Source organism: Hemicordylus capensis, chromosome 3 (genome assembly GCF_027244095.1).
Source record: "Hemicordylus capensis ecotype Gifberg chromosome 3, rHemCap1.1.pri, whole genome shotgun sequence".
Lineage (NCBI taxonomy): Eukaryota > Metazoa > Chordata > Lepidosauria > Squamata > Cordylidae > Hemicordylus > Hemicordylus capensis.
Window position 1 is genome coordinate 7,734,345 of NC_069659.1, and position 22,544 is coordinate 7,756,888.

General features: G+C 45.6%; 1 protein-coding gene across 1 annotated transcript; it reads left to right on the forward strand.

Moving 5' to 3' along the window:
- Positions 1-659: 659 nt before the first annotated feature.
- LOC128349840 (zinc finger protein OZF-like) lies at positions 660-19,246 on the forward strand. The gene is made up of 2 exons (XM_053306909.1): positions 660-821; positions 12,729-19,246. Exon 2 carries the CDS (start codon positions 12,746-12,748, stop codon positions 14,159-14,161), a length of 1,416 nt encoding a protein of 471 aa, XP_053162884.1. The 5' UTR covers positions 660-821; positions 12,729-12,745; the 3' UTR covers positions 14,162-19,246.
- Positions 19,247-22,544: the final 3,298 nt, after the last annotated feature.

Consider the following 22,544-nt stretch of genomic DNA (forward strand, 5'->3'; position numbering starts at 1 on the left):
CAGCCAGGGAATTTTCATAGTATTATTATTCTTACATTTATATCCCGCTCTTCCTCCAAGGAGCCCAGAGTGGTGTACTACATACTTGAGTTTCTCTTTCACAACAACCCTGTGAAGTAGGTTAGGCTGAGAGAGACGTGACTGGCCCAGAGTCACCACGCTGGCTCATCCCCTCATGATGCACCATCAAGATGCATCATCCCCTCATCATTTATGACTTAGTCAATGTGAGAGAGGCCCACAGAGGGAACGAGATCATTGGAGGGAGGCGCTGGATAGGGTTGCCAGAATGAGGGACACAAGTTTGTGGAGGCTGGCTGAGGAGGGGGTGGGCTGGGAGCTGAATGGCGTGGTGATCAAGATTTCATCCCTGAAATGAGGAACATCCTGTATAATGAGGGACAAGTTGGCAACCCTAGCGCTGGAGGCCGGCGGCTTGGAACCCAAGAAGTAGCAAGGACTGGGCAGCTACAGGAGGAGGCGCAGGAGGAGGAGGAGGAGGAAGGCAAGAGGGCCCGATCCTGTGCATTGTGCGTATAACAGGGTTGCATTCGAAGAAGCAACAGGGAGCGAGGAGGAGGAAGTGAAGGGGTGGAGTCCAGAAGAGGTGGGGAAAGAGTCAGCAGGAACTGCTTGCTTGAGCTGCAGCAGAAGCCGGCTGTGAGGGAAGAGCGAGAATTTCCGTCCCCTGCAGCCGCTCCTTTGGATCCGGAGGGCGGTGCAAGAGCTCAACAGCTGCGCTGCAGGAAACGTTGCACGTCCTTTGACACGCAGCACACTGACTCATTGCTGCTTGCGGAGCCATTTGGCTCAAGAGGAAGGTGAGAGGAAAGCAGCCGCCCCGCGCTGGGCTGGGGCGGGGAGGGTCGGGTCTAGTCTAGTCTCCCTCAGTGGAGAGTGGAGGGGGGGGGAGAAAGATGGGGCGAGGGGGGGCTGCAAGAAAGAGCGAGCTCTTCCCTCCAAGGCCAGGTTCTCCCGTTGCTCTCAGCAAGCAAGCAAGCCGCGAGTCTTGAGCTGCGGGAAGGGGAAGGTTTCTCCTTGCAAATACGACTTTGAAGTAATCCTTCTTTCCTTTCTCCTCCTCTCTGCAAGGAGGCAAAGGGGCCAGTTCAGACGATTCTTTTAAACCTGCCTTTAATATGTCTGGCTTTTTATACCCACTTGGGAAACAGATTCAGATGCACAGACCCGCGTGGGTAGAGTGTATTCTTCCAACGACATATCTGGAAGCCTATTGTATGTATCTCCCTTTCCCTGATGACAGGCCTATCCCTCCCTCCTCTCTCTATGGTTCCCAGGCTTCCTCCCGTTGTTATATTTCTTGCTCCAACCATAGACACAAGTACATACAATGATAGAGTCATGCACAGTGATCAGTGGTTGAAATATAATGCTTTTCGGAGGCATGCTTACCTGCCTCCTCGCTTGAAGCCCACAAATGAAATGGGCATGTTTGGCAATCTCAGGGTGCACCCCAGCTGTATATAGTAGACCCGGTGCTTGCAGTTTGCAAATATTCCTCCAAATTCCAAACTCTTATATCTCTTTCTGTAATTCTAGAATTCCTACCTCTACGAGGCATCATGCTCCAAGCTTTTCAATGGAAGAGTTCCCCACATTTCCTGGGAAAGTTAATGCATTTTGGTTTGGTATGGGATTTCTTATTTGATAGTCTAGGTGAGATCTGCAACCTATCTCCAAAAACTACATAGATGTTGCTGTCTTTTGTGCATTGGTCTGGGAGTGTGTATGTGTGAGTGAGTGAAGCCAAAGCAACGAATGATGGATAGATAGATAGAAACTGGGGGAAACCCCTATTTCAGGCAAGGGTCCTCACAGTTTCCAACCCCAGGTTTCTCTTGGAGAATGAAAAGAGACAGTTTTGCAGCTGAAAGTGGGGCGCTGGATAGGGCAAGAAGAGGCAAGGGACGGGGGACCCCTATGGGACCGGTCTTCCCTGTTGGTGCCCCGAGGCTCTGGAATCCTCTCCGTGGTGAAATAAGACCCCCCCGCCCCCATCTCTGACCACTTTTAGAATGTCAGTCAAGGCACATATGCTCACCCAGACTTTTAATTAAATACCATTTTGATAGTTTTTGTTTAATTCTAAACTATTGTGATTTTATCCTTTTTATTTTGTTGCAACTTGTATTTCATTGTGAGCCTCCCAGAAATGTAAGTTTTGGGTGGAATATAAATATGTTAAATAAATAAGTGAGCAAGCCAGCCTTAAGGGACCTGCCTGGGGGGTCTGGCTTCCCCCACCCCACCTTGGTCTCTCTCCTCTTGCAAAATCTCGGGGTCAATTCTTCACCCCCAACCTGACTGGGTACCTGGGCCAAGTGCTCTGTCGGATCCCGGGAGGGAGAAATCGGGGGACAGAAGTGCCTGAAGAGGCTATAAGTGGGGCTCTGTATGGTGCCAGAGTGACGACAGGGGTGACCCTTCAGGCTTGATGGGCAAAACTGCCCCCTTTCCCCCCCGTCAGAGCAAAACACAAAAATTCATGTTTGAAATATATAGACATACAGAATTTTTCCACCTCTTTTATACCAGAAAGTGGATGAAACTTGCAAACAGCACTCTTGTCTTGTAAGCAGCACTTATTCTGCCTGTGTCAGAGATTAAAACGACTCTCTCACAACACCTCCGGCAGGGAGAGAAGATTGTGCCAAAAGCACATCCACCTGCATCACTAGATGATTAATTATTATTTACAATATAAGCTTTGTGGTTAAGTGTGAACGATCTGTGCCCGAAACGAAGAATTTCGGGTGATTCGGGGCTGAACCGAATCACCCCCAATGTCCCCTGATATTTTTCGGGCACGAGCCGAATCACACGAATTTTGGACCCGAAAAATTCGGGTTATTCGGTTCATGGTTGATTTTTGGCTATTTTTAAAAGTTTTAGTGACTTTGGGGCAGTTCAGGGGCATAGCATGGGATCTGGGCAAAAGGAGTGGGGTGGGGTGGTAGTGCCTAATGGGTGGAGGCTACCACCCCAATTTCAGGGGGATTGGGCAAAGGGCTGATTTTTTGGGAATATTTGAAGTTTGGGTGTCTTTGGGACAGATTGGGGGCAGTAAGTGGATCTGCCCCAAAGGAGTGGGGTGGGCTGGTAGATAGTGCCTAATGGGTGGAGGCTACTACCCGTCCCCAAGTTCAGAGTGATTGGGCAGAGGGGTGAATTTTGGTGAATTTATGAGGTTTGTCTTCATAAGGTGAAGTGTGCTAAATTGATTACTTCCTCATATTCATAGTAAGTGTGAAAAAGTGAAAGTGGGGTCATGAGAGTTGTTTAATTGAAAAAAATCTCATTTGCTATGATAGAATGAGAATTCACACTTCAGAAGTTTTTTCTGAGGTGTGAATTCTCATTCTATCATAGCAAATGAGATTTTTTTCAATTAAACAACTCTCATGACCCCACTTTCACTTTTTCACACCTCAATTACTATGAATAATATGAGGAAGTAATCAATTTAGCACACTTCACCTCATGAAGACAAACCTCATAAATTCACCAAAATTCACCCCTCTGCCCAATCACTCTGAGATTGGGGACGGGTGGTAGTCTCCACCCATTAGGCACTATCTACCAGCCCACCCCACTCCTTTGGGGCAGATCCACTTACTGCCCCCAATCTGCCCCAAAGTCACGAAAACTTCAAAAATTCTCAAAAAATCAGCCCTTTGTCCAATCCCCCTGAAATTGGGGTGGTAGCCTCCACCCATTAGGCACTACCACCCCACCCCACTATTCTGCCCCAGGCCCCACTTTCTGCCCCAATCTGCCCCAAAGACATGAAAATTTCAGAAATTTACCAAAAACCAGCCCTTTGCCCAATCCCCCTGAAATTGGGGTGGTAGCCTGCACCCATTAGGCACTACCACCCCACCCCACTCCTTTTGCCCAGATCCCATGCTATGCCCCCGAACTGCCCCAAAGTCACTAAAACTTAAAAAATTCGCCAAAAATCAGCCCTTTGCCCAATCCCCCTGAAATTGGGGTGGTAGACTCCACCCATTGGGCACTACCACCCCACCCCAAAATTTTGCCCCTGGGCCCCTTTTTACCTACCCGAATCGATTCGGATTAAATCCAAATCCGAACCGAATCAAGGGTGATTCGGGTGACCCAGATTCGGGCACAAAAAAGAACAGGGGTGATTAGGTTCGGGTCCGAGCCGAATCACCCGAATACCCGAATTGCACACCCCTAAAATACACCACTTTGCAGTACAGACGCTCATCTACTCACATGATCATGACAAACCAGGGCTGTAGCTATAATTGAGTGAAAGGGTTAAAAGAACATGGGGGGGGGAGCTCCACCCCTCCCTATTCATTATCTCCCTCACTCTGAGGGGCCACCTCTCACCTAGCTACGCCCCTGTGACTAAGCCCACATTCAAAATCCTTCAGTACACCTAGGATTTAAATCCAGGGTAGAGAATCCATGGTTTTAAATTCTCATGATCATTTGTACTCTAGTAGAAGAATCATCTGTTGAAAGTCTCATCCGAACCAGCCCAAAGGTTTCTAAAAAGGAGAGAGGGGGCGGGAATGGTGCATTATCACAGGTAGCAGATAGCTCTGTTGGATGTTTAGCCTGGAGAAGAGAAGACTAAGAAGAGATGGAATAGCTGTCTTCAGAGATCAGAAGGGGGTTTCTCCGAGAAGAAGGAGTGCACTTGTTCTCTTCTGCTCCTGAGGGCAGGACTTGAATCAGTGGAGTGAAATTCCCAGGAAGTAGATTTAAGAACATAAGAACTGCCCTGCTGTATCAGGCCCAAGGAAGCCCATCTAGTTCAGCATCCTGTTTCACACAGTGGCCCACCAGATGCCTCTGAGAAGCCTACAGGCAGGAGTTCGAGGCATGCCCTCTCTCCTGCTGTTACTCCCCTGCAACTGGTACTCAGAGGCATCTAGCCTTTGAGGCTGGAGGTGGGCTATAGCCCTCAGATTAGTAGCCATTGATACTCCTCTCCTCCATGAAGTTATCCAAACCTCTCTTAAAGCCATCCAGGTTGTTGGCTGTCACCACATCCTGTGGCCGAGATTTCCACAAGTAGATTATGCATTGTGCGAAAAAGTACCTCCGTTGGTTTGTCCTAAATTTTGTGGCAATCAATTTCATAGGATGACCCCTGCTTCTTGTGTTATGTGAGAAGGAGAAAAATTTCTCTCTATCCACATTCTCCACTCCATGCATGATTTTATAGACTCTATCATGTCTCCCCAAGTTGTCTTTTTTCTAAACTAAATAGCCCCAGGTGTTGTAGCCCTGCCTCATAAGAAAGGTGCTCTAGGCCCCTGATCATCTTGGTTGCCAACTTCTGCAAATTTTCCAGATCTGCAATGTCCTTCTTTAGATGTGGTGACCAGAACTGTATGCAGTATTCCAAGTGTGGCCGCACCATAGTTTTGTATAAGGGCATTATAATAGTAGCAGTTTTATTATTCTGGCAGTGCATGCAGCCAGAAGCACTGCAGCATTGAGAGAGACCACCTGCTTCCTAGACAGCCCCCAGGGTGAGAGACTAGTGTGAGCTGTCTGTCTGTGTTCCTGTTGCTGCTGCATTGAACATCTGCCTGCAGGAGTGGGGGGGGGGGGAGAAGGCGATTCCAACTGCCAGTCCCCTGCCTGACCTGCAGAACTGTGGCCTTGGCAGTGGCTGCTTCGCAGGATCAGTGCCAGGAGTGAGTCAGCAGTTCCTGCTTACCAGCTGACCAGAGGAGCTATCTCTGGCCCTATATAAGAATGCTGCCTGTGGTGGTGGGCCTGCCACCAGCGGGGGTCGCCACCGAAGGAGCCCCTTGGGGGAGCCACCTCAGTAGATGGCGAGGGTGAGGGCCAGGCCTCTTGGCCCAGGTTTATTTTTATTTTTACTTTTATTTTTATTTTTTTTGTTTTTAGTGGGCATTTAATAATGGGGCTACTGTTTTAATTAGTCCTGGGTGAGGATCTTTTAGCATGTGTCTGGGCTTGCCTGGAGATGGGGAGACACGGGGCGTGTCTACTGACTGTGGGGTGGCCATCCCGGTGGTGGTGTGAAACCGAAGAAGTAATGTTGGCAGGTCAATGGGCCATTACAGGGGAAGGGGTCATAGAAATCTAATAGCTGTTTCCCCTTCCAGCTGTTCTGCCAGCTCTTTGACCTTGGGGAGCAGTGCCGACCACCTTGGAGCCTCCCCTTGCTCCTCTGTAATGCCAGGTCAATCCAGAACAAATCAGAAACCATCCATGATTTGATTCTGGATGAAGTTGCCAACCTGGTATGTATTACAGAGACCTGGTTGGGGGAGGTTGGGGGCCCAGTGTGGTCCCAGCTTCTCCCTCCAGGGTACTCTGTTGAGGAGCAGGTGAGGGGTCGTGGGCGGGGAGGTGGAGTGGCTGTGGTCTACAAGAATAATATCTCCCTTACCAGGATCCCTGTTAGAGTGTTGGACCATGTCAAATGTGTGTACTTAAGTTTGGGGACCAGGGATAGACTGGGACTTCTGTTGGTGTACCGATCACCGCGCTGCTCAACAGAGTCCCTAACTGAGCTGACGGACTTGTCTCGGGTTTGGTGTTGGAGTCTCCCAGGCTTGTGGTGCTGTGGGACTTCAATGTTCATTTTGGGACTGATTTGTCTGGGGCAGCTCAGGAGTTCATAGTGGCGATGATGACTATGGGCCTATCTCAAGTGGTCTCAGGACCAACACACATTGCAGGTCACACACTTGATTTGGTCTTTCACTCTGTTCAGGGTGGTTTTCCATGGGTGGGGAATCCTGTGATTTCCCCATTGTCATGGACAGATCACCATCTGGTTCAGGTTGGACTCAAAGTCACACCCCACCTTCGCAGGGGCGAGGGACCTATTAGGATGGTCCGCCCGAGAAGGTTATTGGATCCTTTAGGATTTCAAGAAGCCTTGGAGGGATTCAGTGTTGGGTCTGCCGGTGATCCTTTTGATGCCCTGGTGGATAATTGGAACAACAAACTCACCAAGCGGTAGACATGATCGCTCCTAAGCATCCTCTCCGACCCGCTTCAGAACTGGCCCCCTGGTATACGGAAGAATGACGGGGGCTGAAGAGGGGAGGTAGACAACTGGAGCGCAGGTGGAGAAAGACTCGACTTGAATCCGACAGATTGCAACACAGAGCTCATTTGAAGACCTATGCTAAGGCGATACGTGTGGCAAAGAAGCGATTCTTTTCTGCCTGTGTTGCACCCGCAAGTTCACGTCCGGCGGATTTCTCCAGCGTTGTGAGAGGGATAGTATGTGCCCCTCCTCCCTTGAATCAGAATCTGGAACCATCTACCACTCACTATGATGTGTTTAATGACTTTTCCACCGTAATCGGAGGCCATCCTTTAGTTAGGGTATTTCCTGCATGCCATCAGAATTGACAGGAAGTTATCACAGCAACGATTTCCTGGAGGGCCAGGCTGCTCGCTAATCCCCAGTTCCTTTTCCTGTCGCCTCAGGATCGGCAGCTGGAGAGAGAGCTCCTTCCTAATCTCCTCTTTCCTTCAACCCCCCTTTTTTCTTTCTCTCCTCCCGATCAGCAACTACTGAATGCCTTGCTCACTTCCTCAGATCCTTTTCCTCTTGATTTCTCTCCTGCCTCACCTCTCTCCTTGCTCAGCTCCTCCAATTTCCAATGGAGCGCGCCCATGCTGCTGACGCCATCATGGCTTCACTGTCAGAGGGGGAGCCAGGAATCACAATAGCCACCCTTACTACGGGGGCAAATTCCGCAGCGGGGCAGCAGAACATAGCCCTAAACGCCACCCTTTCTACAGGGGCAGAGGCCGCGCCACGCAAAAAAGTAAAGAAGGCAAAAGAGAGAGAGAAGCGGGCGGCGGAGCAGCTGAAGGCTGCCGGCAGCCGCCGGAAGTCGATGAAGTAGCTGGTCACGCAGCTGAGTGAACACCTGCTTTTGCAGGCGGTCTGCCAGCAGCGGCAGCCTCGCCGGATCCCCTCTCCCAGACTGGTAGCACACTAGGGAGGAGAACAAGCGGGGAAGGCAGCGGTGGCAGGCGCCATATCCCTGCCCGCGGTGGCAGAGCTAACTGCACCGGTGGAGAACGAGGGCATTGGAGCCCCAGACCCAACCATGGCCACAGGAGTCCAACCAGTGGACACTCGGGGGTCCAACTCACCGCTACACATGAGTAATTCCCCGATCGGGCAGGGGGGAGCAGAACCGGCCCTTTCGGAGGAGGGGGCCACGTGGCTGAGGAAGTTTATAGTCAGGGAGTTTAAGACCCTGTTGCCTGCCCTGGCAATAGTAATGGGGGCCCAGCCAACCCCGGTACGTCCAGGAGTGGGGGCTCAGCTACATACAGCAAGACCAGGACATAATAGAGACTCTTCATCATCGTCCCCAGATTCGGCCATTGTCAAGACCCCCATTCCAGAAGGAGAATGAGGCCACTTCGTCCTCTGCACACCTATTTTCAGAAAAAGGAGGCACTACTGCTCCCCCACAACCTCATCATCATCAGACACAGAGAGTGCTCCCTCCAAAAGACCAACCCAAAAGGTCCCTCCTATCACCCCTTCAGCCATAGTCCCGCAGGGGACTGGGGGGATGCCACCCCCTATGCCACAGGGAACGGGGGGGGAAGCCTGATGCCCCACTACCCCCCAAAAAAACCAGACACTCCTGATCACTCCTCCTCTGGGTCCGAGGAAGGAGAGAGATCTGATGAGGAAGAGCTGTCCCAACAGGCAACGAGTTCCACCTGCCTGTTCACTCAGGCAGATTTTGAGGTCTTACTGGCTAATGCATGGTGCACTATTAACGCAGTATCCCCACTGGGACCCCAAGAAACTAGTCAGGGGCTGGAACAGCAGGTTTTCCCCTCTAACACCAACCCTGCACCCACAGTTCCTTTTCCCCAGCTGTTCCAGGCCACACTAATGGCCGAATGGAACACACTTTTCTCTCACAGGTCTATGGCACAATTTTATAACAAACTACATGGTGCCACAGGAGGTGACATCACTGTTAACCCCTCCAGTGGTAGATGCCCCGATCACGCAACTGATATCGGGAACTATTCTGAGCAAAGAGGGGGATGAACAACTAAAGGCACCTGAGGACAAAAAAATGTGAGTCCCTTCTAAAGAAGGCTCACGAGTCCTCAACCAACATAGTTAGAGCAGCAGTGGCAAATTCCATCTTCACTAGGGTGTCAGTCCTCTGGGCCAAGGAATTGGTCAAACTGGTCCCACCTGACAATACCAAGCTACGCCAAGGCATCAACAAGATGGCCAAGGCTGCAGAGTTCATGGCCGATTCCAGTCTGGACTGCATCCAGCAAGCTTCAAGCGTGATGGTATCGGCAGTGGCAGTCCGGCGCTGCCTATGGTTGAAGCACTGGAAGGTGGATTCCAAGTCCAAGCTAAACTTGGCCTCTACCCCCTTTAAGGGGACTAAGCTACTTGGGGACTCGCTGGAACCCGCACTCATGGAAACCAAGGACAGGAAGAAGGCGATGCTCTCCTCCAGGACGGAAACCCAGAGGCCATTCAGGGCTGGGGCACACCCACGTAGATTTCGCCCCTCTTTCAGACAGCCCAGCTACTCAGCATCTGGCTCCTTTCGGGACTATCGCCAGTAAAACCAGTGGCCAGCAAGCCGTCCACGCTGGCAGCAGCGACAAAAGGGAGGGGCACGCCAACACTTCAACAAACAGTTCCGATCCCCCAAATTCCAACAACGCAGACAATGATGCCACACCGGTCGGAGGCAGGCTTCAACGATTCCAGGAAGCCTGGGCCACGGCCACCTCCGACCAATAGGTGCTCCAGATGGTCTCTCAGGGCCTCTCCCTGGAGTTCTCATCTCCACCCCCCGACAGTTTCTGTCTCACCCCTGTACCCAAGAATCCAGAAAAGAGGCAACAGATGACACAGGCCATACATCATTTTCTCCAGATAAGGGCAATAGAGCAGGTGCCAGCGACCGAGTCTGGGTGCGGCATGTACTCGCTTTTATTCTTGGTCCCAAAAAAAGACGGATCATGGAGAGCAGTCCTAAACCTTAGACCCTTGAACCATTACATAAGGAAACGCACGTTCAGGATGGAGTCCCACAGGACAATCAAACAGGTGGTAAGAGAGCTGGACCTCCTTGCGCTACATGGTTTTGTAGTAAACCAGCAAAAGAGCCAACTGGTACCCACAGAAAAACTCTGGCATCTGGGGACGGTCTTCGACACGGCCAGGGGTATCATTTACCTAGCCCAGGAGAGGAAGGAGAAGATTGCTCACCTCATCTCAGCAGTACTGGAAGCGCACTCCAGTCAGATTATGACTCTGGCCACACTACTGGGCTCCATGACAGTGTGCATAGAGTGCACCCCATGGGCCTACAGTGGCTACTGCTTCCACACCAGGACTACATCATGACATGCTCAAAAACCCAAATCCAGATCCCACTCAAAGTACGGGTATTACTGCATTGGTGGAAGTCAGGGGCCCTATCCAGAGGCCTCCCATTCAACATCCAGGGCAGAATAACAATTACAACAGACGCAAGTCTGGAAGGGTGGGGAGCACACCTGGGGCACCTCTTTGTACAGGGAAGATGGCACCCACGAGAACGCAAAAGATCAATCAATCTGCTGGAACTCAAGAGCAATATGGTTGGCGCCGATTCACTTCCTGCAGTACATAAAGCACCGGCATGTTCACATACGCACGGAGAACACCATGGCCAAGTCCCATATCAACAACCAAGGCGGAATGAGGTCCAGGTAACTCATGCAGGAATCAGCCAGACTCTTCACGTGGGCAGAGAAGAATCTCCAGTCCATAACAGCCGAACACTTAAGCGGCGCCTCAAACCTCAGAGCCGACTGGCTCAGCAGGAGACAAGTAGATGCGGCAGAATGGTCCTTGAACCAGGAGGTTTTCGAGATGATGGCCAGGACACTGGGCTATCCAGAGATGGACCTGTACGCCCCCCGCGAAAACAGAAAGGTACCACGTTTCATGACTCGCTTCCACCACCCACAGGCAGAGGGGACGGACGCCCTGACCACCAAATGGCCAGCGGGCCTGCTCTATGTTTTTCCCCCAACAGCAATAATTGCCAGGGTGATCCAAAGGACACGTCAGGAGGAAGCCAACATAATCCTAATTGCTCCCCGGTGGCCTCATCAGCCATGGTTTGCCGACCTACTCGCCATGTCGGTACAGCCCCCCTGGCCTCTCCCGAAACGACCAGACCTACTGTCCCAGGGCCCGGTCCTCCATCCTGATTATTGCCTGAATGGGAAACTCTAGCGGCCCTGGGGTATAACCCAAAGGTACAGACGACGATACTGGCCTCCAGGAGGGCATCTACCAACAGAATTTACCAGACCACCTGGAGGGCCTTTTCACTGTGGTGCAGGAGAAGCAGAATGCCCCCCACTACAGCAAGGGTTCAGGACGTTCTATTGTTCCTACAGGACGGCCTTGACCAGGGGCTTCAGTCAAGCACACTACGCAGACAAACTTCAACACTTGCCTCCATCCTTGAGTTAAACTGGAAGGGCTCAATTCTCCTTCACCCCCACATAAGATGCTTCTTGAGAGGGGGCACTAACTTGGCCCTTCCAACATTACCTAGATTTCCGTCATGGGACCTGAACAAGGTCCTCAATGCACTCACAGGACCACCCTTTGAGCCACTGAAGGAAGCCTCCCTCAGAGTGCTCACAGGCCAGGTATTGTTCCTTGTGGCAATCACTTCCACACGCAGAGTGTCCAAACTCAACGCTCTTTCAGTACGAAAGGAACTATGCACTTTTCAGGAAGAGGCGGTGATCTTATACCTAGACCCAACCTTCCTCCCCAAGGTTAATTCGATCTTTCACCGTTCACAGCTGGTGATACGGTATTCACATCCCCTCTTACTGACTACTCCCAGTAATAATTTGATTACTGAAAACATGATTTAGTCAAAAGAATGTCAATTTCATTGTTTGGCAAGTGAGAGTTAGAGCTCACTTTTCCAAAGAAGCATCTTCAGCCCACAGACTTCCCATAGAATGCAGATTTCTGTAACGTTTTTCCTCATCCACATCCTCGATGATGATGCCTTGTTGCCAATAGCTTGCCATGTTAGACCATTTTGAACACTCTGTACATTAAGCTGCCATGTAACTGGAGGCTGATGATGGATCGGAGGCTCCATATTGATGCTCCCCTATTAGAACTTCACATCCCATCTTCCTGGTGGTGTCCACGCCCCCAACCTCAACCTGCCTCAGGTGTGGCAGCCATGTATGCTGCCAGCTGTCTCTTATTCCTGGCCTGCCCTAAAGCCCCCTACACTGCTGCCATTCACATTAACCGCTCTCGACTTCAAGCATTTTGCATGGCGCCACCTGGCAGGTGAAAGCATCTAGCCAACTGATTAAATATTCTCCTTGGATAAATGCTTCCATTCTGGCTGCCACATTCAATACCAATTGCCATTTCTGGACTATGTACAATGGCAGCCCCATGTAGGGTGCATTACAGCAGTCAAGCCTAGAGCTTACCAGCATGCTACTATAAATGGCTTAAGGTCATCTATCTCCAGAAATGGACATCAAATCACCTAGACATCAAATATAGGGGGACAGGGGGGAAAGCTGCCAAACTCTTCTTTGCACTCCTACCATTTCTTCTAAGAAGATACCCTCTTCTGTTATAGGCTCTGACCAGTTTTCTCTCTTCACTGCAGCTTGTGACAACTGGAAGATGAAAACTGGGGGGGAACCCAGCAGAGGATTGTTAGGAGGTGACAGATGGAAAAAGAGAAACCAGAAGAGACTGAAACCTGGAGCAGAAGGGAAGAGCAGGAGTGGATCACCTGCTTCTCAGCATGAAATCCAAGACGTAATGAATCAAGAAAGAGAGAAAAGCCTGTGCTCTTCTCATAGGAAAGGCTTTAGTCCTGAGCCAAGCTTTGAACCTCAGTGGGAAATGCACACAGAGAAGAAAATATGTGAGAGTTTCGGGTGTGGAAATGACTTCAGCAGGGGTGGAGCTCTTACTCTGAATCATAGAACCTGCACTGAGGAGAAAAAACATATATGCTCTGTGTGTGGAAAGAGCTTCAGTGAGCGTGGAGATCTTACATTACACCAAAGAATCCACAATAGAGAGAAACCACACAAATGTCTGGAGTGTGGAAAGAGCTTCAGCAATAATAGAGATCTTACTGTACACCATAGAAGCCACACTGGGGAGAAACCATATGAATGCTTAGAGTGTGGGAAGCGCTTCAGCAGTAGTGGACAACTTACTGTACACTATAGAACCCACACTGGGGAGAAACCATACGAATGCTCGGAGTGTGGAAAGAAGTTCAGCCGGAGTGGAGATCTTACATTACATCATAGAAGCCACACTGGGGAGAAACCATATGAATGTTTTGAGTGTGGAAAGAGGTTCCGTAGTAGTAAACAATTTACTGTACACCATAGAAGCCACACTGGGGAGAAACCACACGAATGCTTCGTGTGTGGGAAGAGCTTCAGCAGAAATAAACAACTTACTGTACACCATAGAAGCCACACTGGGGAAAAACCATATGAATGCATGGAGTGTGGAAGGAAGTTCAGCCGGAGTGGAGATCTTACATTACACCATAGAGGCCACACTGGGGAGAAACCATATGAATGTTTTGAGTGTGGAAAGAGGTTCAGCCAGAGTGGATATCTTACATTACACCATAGAAGCCACACTGGGGAGAAACCATATGAATGCATGGAGTGTGGAAAGAGATTCAGCCAGAGCGGACATCTTGCATTACACCATAGAACCCACACTGGGGAGAAACCATATGAATGCTTGGAGTGTGGAAAGAGGTTCAGCAGTAATAGAGCTCTTACAGTACACCATAGAACCCACACTGGGGAGAAACCATATGAATGCTTGGAGTGTGGAAAGAGGTTCAGCCAGAGTGGACATCTTACATTACACCATAAAAGCCACACTGGGGAGAAACCATATGAATGCTTGGAGTGTGGGAAGAGGTTCAGCCGGAGTGCACATCTTACTGTACACCATAGAAGCCACACTGGAGAGAAACCGCACAGATGTCATGAATGTGGGAAGAGCTTCAGCCAGAGTGGAAATCTTAAACAACATCATAGAACCCACACTGTGTAGAAACCATATGAATGCTTGGAGTGTGGAAAAAGGTTCAGCCAGAGTGGACAGCTTAAACAACATCATAGAAACCAAACTCATTCCCTGAAATTCCTAATGAGAACATTAGGAAACTACTTGGAGAGGAACTTGCATCACTTTTGGGAATTACGGCTGATGAGATGGATGCCCAGATTGAGACAGTCTTTCGTGTAAACTTGGATTTTGCAACAAGAAATAAATTAATTAAAGACTGCATAGTACATTTTTCCACCAAATCAATAGCAGAGCGAATCATTCAGGCTCACTTTACTACAACCTTAACAATTCAAACTCATCAGATAAAGATTTTGAAAGAGATTCCAGCCAGAATTTTAAGAAAACTTAAGGATTACAAATTTTTGGTTGATGCATTAAATGCTAAAGGAATACGTTTTAGATGGGAATTACCAGAGGGAATCTCCTTCTTCTACAAGAGTAAGAGGAATAGATTCACTGAGCTCCTTAAAGCACAAGAATTCTGGCGGAAATACAAAAAAGACTTATCTTCTGAACATCCTGCTTCATAAATATATAACTTAAGTCACTCTATATGGATTATAAACGATCTTACAGATTTTTATCTTGGAATATAAATGGTCTGAATTCAAAAATTAAGAGAAACAGGGTTTTCCATTTTCTTAAGAAACAAAATTTGGATATAGTGTGTTTACAAGGGACTCATATTAGAAAACATGATCGAAAATTTTTGGTAAATAAAGCCTTGGGACAAGAATTTGTTTCTTCAGATAAGAAAAAAAAAAGAGGAGTAGTATTTTATGTCAAACAACAATTTGAACCTAAATTGATCTTTAAAGATGAAGAAGGTAGGGTATTAGCATTGGAAGTTTTAATATCTGGAGTTAAGACAGTGATAATTGGAATCTATGCCCCTAACGAAAGGAAAGTTGAATTTTATAACTATTTGGATCAAAAGATGGCAGATTTATCAAATGCTAATTTGCTTTTATTGGAAGATTTTAATGGAGTTGTCTCGACAGCTTTGAACAGAAAATCTGATTTATCGGAAAAGAATTTACAAGGTAAACTTCCTAAAGCATTTTTTGAATTAGTAGATCATATGGATCTTTATGATCTATGGAGAATTAAAAATTCAAATGCAAAAGCATATACCTACTTTTCGGAAAGATATCAGTCACATTCCAGGATAGATATGGTCTGGACATCCCAAACCACTATAACTCATATGAAAACAATGGACATTCTACCTAGGACATTTTCAGATCATAATCCGATTTGTTTTGCATGGAAGAAGTAAGGAGTGACTTCATTTAGGTGGAGACTGAATGAATATCTTTTGAAAAAACTAGATGTGGTTGAGAAAGCCAAAAAGAAGTTAAAGGATTATTTTGAATTGAATTTAAATCAAGGATTGGATAACAAAATTGTTTGGGATGCAAGCAAAGCGGTTATGAGAGGTTTTTTCATACAGCAAAATGCATATTTTAAAAAACAAAGAGGATTGAAAAGAGAGGTACTACTGATGCAGATTTCCAAAAAGGAAAGAGAATTGATATGGACTAAAGATAAGAAGAAGATCTCTCAAGCTATTAAGATCTTACAACAACAACTCTCTATGCTAATAGCAAATGAACTTGAGCAAAATCTGAAGTATATCAAGCAAAGATCATTTGAATTTGCAAATAAACCAGGCAAGTTGCTAGCTTGGAAAATTAGACTTGAGAGGAAGAAAAATTTATATCTAAAATATTTACTAAAAATGGGCTCTCTTATAATGGAAAGGAAATAAGGATGGAATTTTTTAAATATTACTCAGAATTATATAAATGCAAAATAGTAGAAGATAAAAAAATTAAGCAGTTTCTTAGAACTAAAAACATTCCAAAACTTTCTCATCAACAAATAGAAATTATGAATGCTCCAATAACAGTTATGGAAATAATAGAAGCAATAAATCAAGCTAAACCCAACAAGGCCCCTGGGCCAGACAGACTCTCAGCTTTGTATTACAAGTTACTCAAAGATCAAATTTTACAACCTCTACAATGGACTATGAATGACATTTTACAAAAAGGGATTATGCCAGATTCGTGGAAATATGCAAATATTACAATAATCCCAAAGCCAGATCAAGACTTAACATTAGTCAAAAATTATAGGCTAATATCACTTTTAAATAATGATTATAAACTCTTTGCTGCGGTTTTGGCAAGAAGACTGAAAGTGGTATTACGAGACTTTATTCATGGGATCAAGCTGGCTTTTTGCCAAAGAGACAACCGAGAGACAATGTTAGAACAGTTTTGAATGTATTGGAGTATTATGAAAAACATAATGATAAACAGATGGCGATGATCTTTTTGGACGCAGAGAAAGCTTTTGACAATATTTCGTGGCAGTTCATGTGGGGTTTATTAGAGGAAATAACTGCTGGTGAACATTTCATTAGAGCAATTAAAACTATCTACTCGGAACAATATGCCAAGATTATTGTAAATGGAGAACTATCAGACAATTGTGTAATACAAAAAGGGACTAGACAAGGTTGTCCACTTTCTCCATTGCTTTTTATATTGGTTTTATAAGTGCTTTGTAGATCTATTAGGGAAGATGATGAATTACATGGTCCCAAAATCGGGAGACGAGAATACAAATTGAGAGCCTTTGCAGACGATGTTGTGTTATTTTTAGAGATCCAATGGATAAGATTGAAAGACTTTTGGACAAGATGCAGCAATTTGGCCAGTTGGCTGGATTTTATATAAACAAAACTAAAACTAAGGTTCTGACTAAAAATATTGATCAGAAAATTAAAGACAGATTTGGTGAAATAAGTGAGTTAAAAATGGAGAAGAAAGTGAAATATTTGGGAGTTTGGTTAACAAATAATAACTCTGTGCTGTTTTCAAATAATTATGTTAAAACATGCAACTCAATGAAAAAAGATTTGCAAAGATGGTCTAAAATGAATTTATCTTTGATGGGAAGAATTTCAGTGGTGAAGATGAATGTTTTGCTTAAAATGTTATTTCTTTTTCAGACTATTCCTATAATTAATAACTTGACTTGTTTTAGGCAATGGCAGAAGGATATAACTAAATTTGTTTGGCAGGGGGAAAGACCAAGAATAAATTTTAAGAATCTAACAGATGCAAAGGAAAGGGGTGGTCTTACCTTGCCAGATTTAAGGTTGTATTTTGATGCTGTATGTTTGACATGGCTAAAGGAATGGATAACATTGAGAAACCCTAGAGTCCTTGATCTGGAGGGATTTGATAGAAGGTTTGGATGGCATGCTTATCTATGGTATGAAAAAACTAAAGTACATAAAGATTTTTTGAATCATTATGTAAGAAGGAGTTTAATGAGGGTATGGTTAAAATATAAAAATTGGTTGGAACCAAAAACTCCGTTATGGATATCCCCGATTGAAGCTTTATCACGTAAAGAAGCAAATATGCAGATGTTTGGGGGTACGTATAGAGATCTGTTGTATTTTCATGGAAAGGATTGTAAGTTAAAATCTTTAACTGAATTACAAAATGTGGTCAGAGATTGGTTTCAGTACTATCAGTTAAATGAGGTGTATAAGAAAGACCTTAAAGTTGCATTTGAAGATCAGATTTTGAATTTTGAGAAGGAATTATGTCAAGATGATGAAAAATTAATTTCTAAAATGTATAAATTATTACTTTTGGAGGAGACTAGAGAGGAATTGGTTAAAAAAACCATGATAAAATGGGCTCAAGATGTTGGACATAATATAGAAATGGCAGCGTGGGAGAAGCTATGGAAAAGTGATTTAAAATTTACTGCTTGTTATGCTTTGAAGGAAAATTATTACAAAATGATGTATAGATGGTATTTAATGCCTAAAAAACTGGCATTAATGTATAAAAATGTTTCAAACAAATGTTGGAAGTGTGGGCATACTGAAGGTACTTTTTTTCATATGTGGTGGACCTGTGGAAGGGTCAAGGCCTATTGGGACATGATATATAATGAATTGAAGAAGATACTTAAAGTGACATTTCCTAAGAAGCCAGAATCCTTCCTGCTAGGAATAACACAAGGAGCAATTTCTACAAATAATTTAACTTTTTTTATGTATGCTTCTACGGCGGCCAGAATATTATATGCACAGAAATGGAAGACTAACGAACTGCCTTCAAAAGAAGATTGGCTGATAAAAACTTTAGAATATGCAGAAATGGCAAAACTTACAACACTGATCAGAGACCAAAGTTTAGAACGTTTCAAAGAAGATTGGAAACCTTTTTTGGTTTATTTAAAGAATTATTTTCCTGCTATGGATCTTACAGTAGGATTTGAAATTTGAAATGCAGGTTGGGCAGATTTATGGTGGTGGAAGGTTTAAATTTGTGTTTTTCTTTTTAAATTAATATTACAATAAGGGTAAAATTTATAGTTGGTATCACGAAAGGAGGCACGTGGGAAGTCAACTTGTAATTGTGTTTATTATGATTGTTATGGTTACTATTATTGTTAAAAGTTAATAAAAATTTGAAACAAAAACAAACAAAAAAAAGAAACCAAACTGGGGAGAAACCATATAAATACTTTGAGAGTGCTATGAGCTTCAGCTAGAGTGGATAAAAATCAATGATTTAAAAATAAATAAAAGAAATTTGATTTTAAATTTAAACAAGATTTTTTTAAAAAAATTCTTTTTAGTGGAAAAATCTATCTCTAGATAGTTTTCTATATTATATGTTATAGTCCAAAGATTATTCATCATGAAATAAGGATTCATTTTTAATTATGTAGCATGAGTCTGTATATGTGCAATGTTTACATTTTTTGGTAAATGAATTCCTTAATCCATTCACAATGTCATGCTCTGTAGGATTATTTTGTGCAGTTTTTCTGTCTAGAAGATATCAACACAGATCCTTGGTTTTGCAATTCTCAAAACTGATTTTGTGTCTGCAGAGATAACATGCCTCTTCTTCACAGCAAAAATGTTATAAAATAAACAAATACAGAGTTGAGAAAAAGACCTCAATCCAATTGTTCCTTTGCAAATCTATTTAAATTGTTATTAAAGTAACTGTGTATACGGTATCTGAAGGTATTAATGTTTTATGTATTTTATCTATTTTACGTATTTACTCCTGTTCTTTCTTTTTCTTTACAATACAATTATTAAAGTAATGACTATGTTTCTCCTTTCAGTAAAGTACAGCAGAAAAGTTGCCAAAATATAAATGATTAACCTCTTAAACTGGAGATAGTTCACCTCGCAATAATGTCATAATTATGTATGTATTTCTAATAGTCTAACCAAATCAGTAATTTTTGCTATAACTGTAACTGATCTGAAAAGTTATTATTCCAAAAATGAAACCACCTGGTTGTAAATATTTATTGTATTTATTTATTTATTTATTTATTATTAAAACTTTTATACCACCCTTCCAAAATGCTCAGGGCAGTTTACATTAAAACACCATTAAAATCAGTTAATAATTAAAATAAAAATTATAAATCATAAAACAATGATTAACAATTAAAAACATCATAAAACAACAATTAAACAATCAGAACAATTTAAAAACAAGTTTTAAAAAGCTGAGAAAGCCTTGCTGAAGAGATGTGTTTTCTGAAAATTGCCAGAGATGGGGAGGATCGTATCTCAGCAGGGAGCACATTCCACAATCTCGGGGCAGCAGCCGAGAAGGCCCGTCTCTGTGTAGCCACCAAACGAGTTGGTGGCAACTGGAGACGGACCTCTTCAAGTGACCTCAGCGGCCGGTGGGGCTCATAGCGAAGAAGACGCTCTTTTAGATACCCGGGGCCTAAGCCGTTTAGGGCTTTATAAATTATAACTAGCACTTTGTATTTTGCCCGGAAACCTACTGGCAGCCAGTGTAACTCCATCAACAAAGGAGTAATGTGGTCTCTCCGAGATGACCCAGAGACCAACCTGGCTGCCGCATTCTGGACCAACTGAAGTTTCCGGACTACGTACAAAGGCAGCCCCACGTAGAGCGCATTACAAAAGTCAAGTCTGGAGGTTACCAACAAATGTACCACTGTTTTGAGGTCACTGATCTCGAAAAACGGGCGCAGCTGGCGTATCAGCCGAAGCTGATAGAAGGCACCCCTGGCCACCGCCTCAACCTGAGAAACCAGGGAGAGGTGTGAATCCAGAAGTACTCCCAGACGGCGCACCTGTTCCTTTTGGGGAAGTGTGGCCCCGTCTAGAACAGGCAGATCAAAATCGTCTCTAGAGTTCCGACCCCGCACAATAAGTACCTCCGTCTTATCTGGATTCAGCCTCAGTTTATTCTCCCTCATCCAGCCCATTACTGCTTCCAGGCAGGCATTTAGGGAGGATATGCCAGCTCCTGAAGAAGTTGACATGGAGAAGTAGATCTGGGTGTCATCAGCATACCGGTAACACCCAGCTCCAAATCCCCTGATGATCTCTCCCAGCGGTTTCATGTAGATGTTAAAAAGCATTGGAGAGAGTATGGAGCCTTGAGGAACACCATACCTAAGCTCAGATTTTGAAGAGCAACAATCTCCAATCGACACCATCTGGAATCTGTCCGAGAGGTAGGAGTGGAACCACTGTAAAACAGTGCCTCCCACCCCCAACCCCCTCAGACGTTCCAGAAGGATACTATGGTCGATAGTATCGAAAGCCGCCGAGAGATCCAAGAGGACCAACAGAGTCACACTTCCTCTGTCCATTGCCAATTGGAGATCATCCATCAGGCCGACCAAGGCAGTCTCCACCCCATAGCCCGCCTGAAAACCAGTTTGAAATGGGTCTAGATAATCCGTTTCCTCCAAGACCGCCTGGAGCTGAGAGGCCACCACCCTCTCAATTACCTTGCCCAGCCACGGGAGATTGGAAACTGGCCTATAATTGCTCAACTCTGAGGGGTCTAACGCAGGCTTCTTTAGAAGAGGTCTAATAATTGCCTCCTTAAGACAAGGAGGCATCTTGTCCTCCCTCAGAGAAGCATTTATGATTTCTACCAGGCCGCCTACAACAGCCTCCCTGCTAGATAGAACAAGCCATGTTAGACAAGGATCAAGAGGACAAGTGGTAGGCCTCACCGCTCCAAGCAGCTTGTCCACATCATCAGGAGTCACAAACTGAAATTGATCCAGCCGAATCGTATAAGAGGAGTTGTCGGACATCTCTAGTTCAGACATCAAATTAATTTGGAGTCTCCATCTAGGTTGGCCCGAATCAGAGAGATTTTGTCTGCGAAGAATTCATTAAACACACCACAGCGGGTAACTGATGCCTCCAAATTCTGGTTCAAGGGAGAGGGAGCAGATACTAGTCACCTGAAAACCCTGAACAACTCCGCCGGATGTGAACTCGCAGAGGCAATACGGGCAGAAAAGAACGCTTCTTTGCCGCACGTATCGCCTGAGCATAGATCTTTAAATGTGCTCCATGTTGTAATCTGTCGGATTCAAGTCAGGTTTTTCTCCACTTGCGCTCCAGTCGCCTACCTTGCCGCTTCAGCCCTCGTAGATCTTCTTTATACCAAGGGGCCAATTTTGAAGCAGGTCGGAGGGGACGCTTAGGAGCAATCGTGTCTACTGCCCTGGTGAGCAAGTTGTTCCAGTTCTCAACCAGGGCATCAACAGGATCACCAGCAGAGCCAACATTAAATCCCTCCAAGGCTTCTTGGAATCCTACCGGATCCAGTAACCTCTTCGGGCGGACCATTCTAATAGGCCCCTCGCCCCTGCGGAGGTGGGAAGTGGTTGTAAGTCCAACCTTAACCAGATGGTGGTCCGTCCATGACAACGGGGAGATCGTAGGAGTCCCCGCCCACGGAGCACCACCCTGATCAGAATAAAAGACCAAATCAAGCATGTGACCTGCAATATACGTCGATCCAGAGACCGCTTGGGATAGGCCCATAGTCGTCATGGCTGCTATGAACTCCTGAGCTGCCCCGGACAAATTGGTCCCAAAATGAACATTGAAGTCCCCCAGCACCAAAAGTCTGGGAGACTCCAACGCAAGTTCCGCGACCAAGTTGGTGAGCTCAGTAAGGGATTCCGTTGGGCAGCGGGGCGATCGGTACACCAACAGAAGTCCCAATCTATTCCTGGTCCCCAAACTCAAGTAAACACATTCAATATGGTCCGATACCCTAATAGGGACCCTGGTAAGGGAGATGTTATCCTTATAGACCACATCCACTCCACCTTCCCGCTCCTCTACAGAATATCCTAGCAGGAGAAGCTGGGACCAAGCTGGATCACTAGCCTCCCCCAACCAAGTCTCAGTAATACACATCAGGTCGGCCCCTTCATCCATGATCAAATCATGGATGAGTTCTGATTTATTTTGGACCGACCTGGCATTGCAGAGGAGCAAGGT

Bases quoted from the DNA above. Each gene is read 5' to 3' on its own strand.
- LOC128349840 (XM_053306909.1), top strand. From the start codon at position 12,746: ATGAAAACTGGGGGGGAACCCAGCAGAGGATTGTTAGGAGGTGACAGA.